Raw genomic sequence first — 7,798 nt, 5'->3', positions numbered from 1 at the left:
TGACTCCCAGTCGGTTAAATTCATTTCATTTTCTTTTTATTTGTGGATTCCTTGGATTTACCAGCGTCTGGTGTGAATTTCATGTCAATAGAAATAAATTTATGGAGGAAAAATCTGTTCAAATCTAATTTTATCTGCTGTATAAAAGCTGAAAACATAAACATAATATTCTCCTCCAGGCCAGTTTCCTGCTTTCTGTTTACAGCCTAAAAATATCCTGACTTTTAATTTCATGATGGTTTGTTTTTGATGCCTGTCGGATGTTTCCGCCTGGAGCTTCACTGGTGTCCAACGAGGCAGTCCAGATGGACAGATGGCTGCCATCAAGGCCAATTAAAAGTTCTGATTTCTAAAGTCTTTATAAAAACTATTTCTAAAAGTATTTCATTGACGCTGGCAGGTTATAGTGGATTCAAAGCTGTAAACAAAGAAACGACATCAGGATGATGGAGGCTGATCAGGACAAAACGGGAAAACGTTTTGAGCCTGATGCTAACAGTAAACAGTTTGAGGGGAAAAAATAAAATATTTGTGGGTTTTATCTGTTTCCGGGCGGATTTGGTCTGGCATTTGGAAGGCAGCCAATCGAGGAGTGCCATTTATTTTCCTTGATGCTGATTGGCTGTTCTTTCTGGAGTGGGAAAAGGAACACTGTTGTTGTTAGCTTCTAATGCTAACATAGTTTCCACTGTGCGTATTAATGCATATTAATGTATATTTGGTGTTTAGAACTATTACAAAAACATACTTATGAGTGTTTTTAGAGAAAAAAATCAAGTTTTTGTGGATTTCAGCTGTGAATACCAAGAGAAAAAGAGATTTATTGGTTCAAACCCAGAAATTAATGTTCCAGGATGTTTTAGCTGGCTTGGTTCTTAACTTACAAAACAACATATCAGATTGGAGCAGATTTTCTTTGCATTGCTGGAGTTATCTGACTAACCCAGGTCTCCTCCTAAGGCTTTTATTGTTCTTTCTCCTTGAATAACTCGCGGCTGCACTCCGGGTTGGGGCCGGCCCCGTCTTCAGAACACACTGACAGATTTATCCCCTTTACCTGGGAGATCTCTCACATGCCTGGCCCACACCTGAGCCTTGATTCATAGCTGCATTTTTTTAGATCCGGGCAGGAGATACCGGCGCTTTAAAAACAAGACGCAGTGTGCGTGCATTTTTATTTTTAAATGTTTATTAGGTGCAGGTAAAGACAAAACATTGATGAATAAATGAGTCATCCTGGTCTGTAAACATGCTGGGAGCACTTTGGGAATGTCTCACAAGCTGCCAGGCATTCTTTGAAATGCAGGCATGCAGGTTGCCTCACCTAACAGAGCAACGAGCGTTGGAGAACGGGGTTAAAGTTTCGGTTCTTTATGTTTTCCCACCAAGCAAATGGATTTACTGTGAAGAAATATAAACAGAAAGGGGGCAGAGAGGCTGGGTCACATGTTTCTGGAGGTTTTCAAAGTTGCTTTTGGTTCTGGATGAAGGGATTTCAGGAGGAACGACATCAGATCTGAAGTTTGGTGAATCTCTGTGACATGAGCCCGGTGATGGTCGATTCCATGACTCAGCGATTATACAGCACGGAGGAGATTAAGGATTCTCCAGGCCTGGAAAAGACTGGAAAATAGATTCAGACTTTATCTTTTAACCAAGACATTCATCTGTTCATCCATCCATCTGTTCATCATTCATGTGTTTTTTTTATCTCGTTTTTACTGTAAAATGTTTCTATAATCTCTGTCATTTTCAGTCCTGATGGAAGTGAAATCCAGATTAAAGTTAAACTTTGTTTCCATTTATTCTGACCTTTTATCCTGTGAGTCATGTGGCCGGTCTCTCGGTCAACCAGCTGAATCGGTCAGTTAGCTAACCCAGACATGTGATGTGGACTATAAACCAGTGAAGTTTGCAATACAGCGGGTGTCTGAACCTCAGGTGATCCTCCCACCGTTTGTTTATGAGCGTCTCACATGTTCGCTGGAGTATGTCAGCGGCTGGGTCTGCAGCGCCGCTCTTCCCTCGCTCCGGCTCGGCCAGAGAAAGGAGTGGGAGCTCATAAATCCCCACTGGAGGAGAAGACTGTTGGTGCCTGCATGCTTCTGATTGTGCACAGATGAGCAGGCAGTAAGTCAGATGGTGGATATGAAGCTCGTCTCTGTTTATGGTGTGTTTGTGCGATATAGAGACGTGTTGGAATCCTTCAAAAGAAACGAGTGAAATTCCTCAGAATTCAGGGGAAAGGCATGCAGAGACTGGTCTGTTCAGACCGAGCCTGGATGCCAAAGCATATTAAACACAAAGTCAACATTTCTTCCACAATGTCAAAGAGATTACCTGCCTTAAATATAGAGATATACAGCTCTACATTCAAGGGATTTATGTACTGGAATGTATTATTTAAAGTAGGGGTGGGCATTGATCTGTCATCTGGATAAGTTTCAGTTATTGGTGGTAAATAAAAAACACAACTAATGGGATGATCAGAAATGTTATTTTTGCTATATTCGCTTAAAAAACCTCTTGAATGTGACGTAACAAATCAGCAGGGACTGCCTGTTACCTAGCAACCCCAGCCGAGTTCTGCCTGTTACCTAGCAGCCCAAGCTGAGTTCTGCCCGTTACCTAGCAGCCCAAGCTGAGTTCTGCCCGTTACCTAGCAGCCCAAGCCGAGTTCTGCCCGTTACCTAGCAACCCCAGCCGAGTTCTGCCCGTTACCTAGCAACCCCAGCCGAGTTCTGCCCGTTACCTAGCAGCCCAAGCTGAGACGCAATTGTGGAAAACAGCAACCATTGTACACCGAGTTTTGTTGTTGACTTATCATCCAGAAACCACTCGCTACATTCTTGTGAGTTGTGCAGATGGCTCCACTTCTGCTTTTCAAAGATGCACATTTGTATAATTGTGCATCTGTTTGTGTGATTGTAAATGTTCAGCTGGGGCGTGGCCAGCACTGGCCAGATGCTGCCAGCGTGGCCAGATGGCAGCATCTGGCATCTGACTTTAAATGGCTCAAAATAGGCAGGACTCACCCGATTAAAATCTTGATTTTGTGTAAAAAAATGTAATAGACATGTTTTGTATCATCCATAAACCTATTCTAACCTCTTCAAGGAAGCATAATGGATCTCCTTTAACATCTGTCTCTTTCTTCTGTCCCCCAATAGGAAGACAATGAGATCCCTGCCAACGTGGTGGTCTCCCCCAAGACTCCTGTACCAAGCCAGTACGACACAGAGTCCACCATCCAGCCGGCTCCGTCTATCACAGGATCCATTGAAGGCAGTCGCACTCAGGAAGAGATGCTCCAGAAGATCAGCCTGTCCTCAGGCGACGACCCCGACCTGGCCTGCGGTGCGTCGCAACGAGAAGAGGGCGACTCTCTGGAGTACGATGTCTCCCCCATCAAATTCGAAAGAAGGTCTGACCGGTTCAAACGCTCCAGTCTGAAGAAGGTTGACAGCATAAAGAAGGCCTTCACACAAGCCAAGATCGGCGAGAAGGTAAACCAGATCACCTCCAAGATTGTTCCTCAAGAGAAGCGCGAGAAGATCAAGAAGAGCTTCACCCCGAGCCACCCCAAATCCCCAACCGCCAGGGCCTCCTCCTTCAAGATTTCCCCAATGACCTTCAACGTCAAGAAGGTCAGAGATGGGGATGCGCCCACTCAAGAAATGAAATCCACAGAGGAAAAAGCCCACGTGGAAATCCCTGCGCTGACCGGTCTGGGTGGTAAGATTCCCTCAGATGAGATTCACATCCAGGAAGAGGTGATGGAGGTGGTGGAGAGCCTGAGTCCGACCACGACGGAAACCATCCAGGCAGAGGTGTCCGTCAACGGGAAGTCCTCCTCCAGCGTAGAGGCAGAGATCAACGGCGAGGGTCTGGCTGGCCTGGCGGTTCCAGAGCACGATGAAGATCTTGGTGAGGATGAGGAGGAGGAGGAAGAGGAGGATCAAGAGAAGCAGAAAAGCCCCATAGAGGTGATGGCTGAAGTCCAGATCACCACAGAAACCATCGCCGTGGAGCAAGTGTCTTAATGCCAGTCGGCTGAAAGCATCAAGTCCGATTCCTCTTCTATTCGTCTTTGAGTTCCTAGGATTACAGAAGACCCAAACGTCCCTCCTGGCTGTCAGGTCGGGATCCACCGTAACTCACGGCCACATCACCAACATCTCCAGGGCGCTGCAGCAACCGTCTTCCTCCTGCAGGAGGTTCCTCGCTGAAAAACGGCCTCTTTTGTTCCCTCTGAGTTTTCTGGAAAGTGAAAAAGAAAAACACAACCTGCTGAGGCAGCACGTTGCCAGGTTGTGCCAGAGCTGGAATGAGACGGGTTTTTTTTCCTTTCCTTCCTCTTTGTAGGCTTGTGGAGGATGTTTACTGGATTTCCAGATCCTACCCAACCGGTCAATCTGGTCGTCCACCGTCTTCTGCTACTGCAGAGCAATTGTAAATCTGTTTTCCTCTTATTTTCTGATCTTATAGCTGATTTAGAACATCATGTTGTAGTAATAGTATATTAATACTATCAAAACAAGAACAACTGTAAATTATTCCTATATCATGGGGGGGAATACCTAAAAACTATTAAAACATTTAAAATGTATATAAAACTGAGATAATTGCTAAAGTTTGGTAACCTGGGATTTAATTTGACTGTACACTAAAGTCACAGCTCTATTTGTTTTATGGTTTTAGGGGCAGAAAGTAATGAAATTGTTTCTTTACACGTCTTTTAAACAGAAATAACTTCCTTTCACAAAATTATAGAAAGGTTTTGACTAAATGCTGCCACTGATGGTAATATGTCCATAAAAATAGATAAATATAACATTTCTTTATATATAAAATGTAAAAAAAAAAAAAAAAAACTAGCAAAACTTCAGATTTAATGTAATGCCAATTAAAACACATGGAGAACTAACATGAACTAACATTACACAAAAGCTTGGTGGCTTAATTAAAGGGGAACTATTTTGAAAAATCCAAATTTTGCATGTTTTTGTTCTTTTGTTTGGGTTTCTACTGATTCTAAAACGATCCAACCGCTCAGAGAACTCCCAGAGAACTCCCAGAGAACTCCCAGAAAACTCCCAGAAAACTCCCAGAAAACTCCCTACTGCCAGCTGTTTTCTGGCAGTACGTTAAGATTTTTTGGTGCCTGGAAAAAGCCGCTTCACAAACCTCCTGATTGTTAAGCCACATTCCACGCTGTCGTTACCTAGCAACCCCAGCCGAGTTCTGCCTGTTACCTAGCAACCTAAGCTGAGCTCCAACATGCTTGGTCAGCTGGTTTAACTGCTGGATGGGCTGGACAATGGCTGCTGGAAGTAACAAGTGTTTGTTGTTGCCTCATCACATAGAAACCACTTGCTGCATTTCTGCTGGTTGTGCGCGAGGCTCCACTTCTGCTTTTCAAAGATGTACGGTAAAATCTCATTACCCAAGAATGATTTTATGCAAAAATAGTAATGAACATGTTTTAGCTGTATCCTAACTTGTTCAAGGAATCATAATAGGTCACTTTTAGCAAAAAATGTTTTGATCATGCAAATTTTTGACCCCATTGTTTTTCCATATCTTCACTACTTGCTGCTGTGGATTGCCTGGAATCTGAACTTTTCTTTGCTGACTGTCATCATTACCACCTCAGCCTTGCATTGCTTTTGTGTGTGGATTCATTTTAATGCAGATTTACATCTAAATCAGGATGATTATTGCGTCATCTTATTAAATTTTCCACACCTCATGCGTGCTCATGCGTCCTGCTGCGCTGCCTTCGACTTGCACAAGCTGGTCTGAGTAATTGCACACCTGTAGGGACGGATTCCAATGGCTTTGCTGAGTAAAAACACACCAGGAATATGTCTTTGTTTTACTGTAATCGATTGCATCTTATAGATCAAAGTTTTCCAAATGCATAAAAACAAAAGTTTACATTGAAATCATTTAAGTTTCTAACAGTAATTTACGGAGTTTGAGTGGCTGCTGGACGGCAGACGGGTTGAACGGGAGCAGATAAAAGCGGAGGGAAGCATTCCCAGGTTTGACGGATGGCTTCTGCTCGGCACATTTTTCATCCTCCTGGCCTCCCAGTCTGAAACTGGTGGAGGTTCAGGGAGAACCACAGGTGTGCTGGAAGCTGTGGGAAAGTTCTCCAGGTGCTGGAAGAGACCGTGAAGTCGCCCTGGGTGATTTCAGGCAGGATTTTTAAAACGTTTTTCTGCATTGAGGCTTGTGTTGAACCGTGGGAATAGACATGTTTTTTATGGGATCAACAATCTGTTCCAGCTTGACTTATAGGCACATAAACTGCTGATTCTGGATGAAATAAATCCCCAAAAAGCAAAAAAAAGTCTAAATGTATCATCTCCATATTAACTGTGCAAAATACACATTTACTAATCTGTTATCCCTGAAGTCTTGATGGAAGATTAACACTCATTTTATCATTTTTGCACAATTACATACAGTATATATATATATATATATATAGTGAATGAATAAGTGGTTATTATTGGGAAATTTTTAAAAATGGGAAATTTTGTTGTTTTAGATATATTTGCTTATCCGAGTAAAAAAAAATATTTGGTGAATTGCAGAAGTATTCCTGCTTGTTTACACCTGAAAGCAGATAAAAATGAAACACTTTTATATTACATATTCTAATATATATTACTAACTGCTTTTATTGTTGGATATTTTCCCCTGTTGCTTGTTATTATTTTTTAAATAGATCAGTTTTTATTCAGATATGTATTTGCCGAAACTATTGTCATTCAAAGCTCATTCTGTTGAATAGTTTCTGCTCTTTTATTCATGATGGGATTAAAAATTACACATAAAATATCTGGGAAATGAGAAATATGGTGCATCGCTTCAGAAACAACCTATGGGATGTAAAAGGACAAAACACTAAATAATTGTATGTATTTTCTTCTAAAAGGCTCACTGTGTGTCTTTTTAAAACTCATGTTTTTCTTCAGAAATTCTCCAGATATTTGGGGGTTTTGCATATATTCTTTTAGCTTGCATAAATAAAGCTTTTGTTTTGAAATGATCTTTTTCTGTGTTGCTTGCTGAAAGTGAAATCAGCTGTTAGAGGGGCTTTTATTTTGCAGCTAAAATTAGGATGCTTGTTTTTTCTGTTAGCCACTTAAACCAAAGATCTTCTCCGTCATAGATGCTTTCCTGCCACGCTTCCTGCTGTTTCTTTGCAAAGTTTAGTCCTGCATAAATCATTAAAGATTTTATAACACTGAAATGGACTTTTTGTGGTTTATTTGCTGCAGGAAAACGTCAGAATGTGTTGAGTTGAAACGAGGCGTGGTGCTGATGAGTCACGGTCCAGGGAGCGGCTCAGTTGCTCAACTCTGCTTCATGCAGCACTTAATTCAGATTCAGGCTGAAATTAGCATTAGCTAAGTGTTGACTAAAAAGAGTTGCTTCACTAAAATACACCCTGAAGAATGTTTCCCTTCTACTGACCAGGTGAACAAACCAAAATCAGTTAAAACCATCTGGCTGCACTGCAAAAACACAAAATTATTCTTGTAATGCACTTGAAATGAGACAAGTTACATGTAAATGTCAATAATTAATTAATATTGATGGAAAAACTGTTAGTCCCACTGGCAGATTATATAACTTATAACGGGGCTGACCAAACCTTTTGCAACCTGAAGTTGAAAATACTTGGTGGCCATTTTGTTTTTCTCACTTTAAACACAAAATAATTTTGTTGTAAATTTTTCTTTAAATACTCATCAAAAAATTAAAGTGACAACTTTTTATT

The 7,798-nt window shown here is 41.5% G+C and overlaps 1 protein-coding gene across 2 annotated transcripts in view; it reads left to right on the top strand.

Annotated features, from left to right (window-relative positions):
- cavin2a (caveolae associated protein 2a) overlaps positions 1-7,267 on the top strand; it is an 18,572-nt gene extending 11,305 nt beyond the window's left edge. Inside the window, exons 2-3 of one of the 2 annotated variants that reach the window (XM_007552286.2) lie at positions 3,171-3,773; positions 3,831-7,267. In XM_007552286.2, coding sequence (XP_007552348.1) covers positions 3,171-3,773; positions 3,831-4,043 — 816 coding nt within the window. In that variant the 3' untranslated portion in view covers positions 4,044-7,267. Of the gene's footprint in view, positions 1-3,170 lie in introns of both variants that reach the window. The other variant, XM_007552285.2, reaches the window with a different exon arrangement.
- The last annotated feature ends 531 nt before the right edge of the window (positions 7,268-7,798 follow it).

This window comes from Poecilia formosa, unplaced genomic scaffold (genome assembly GCF_000485575.1).
Source record: "Poecilia formosa unplaced genomic scaffold, Poecilia_formosa-5.1.2 Scaffold47, whole genome shotgun sequence".
NCBI classification, from domain to species: Eukaryota; Metazoa; Chordata; class Actinopteri; order Cyprinodontiformes; family Poeciliidae; genus Poecilia; species Poecilia formosa.
This window is presented reverse-complemented; position numbering and strand designations above follow the sequence as displayed.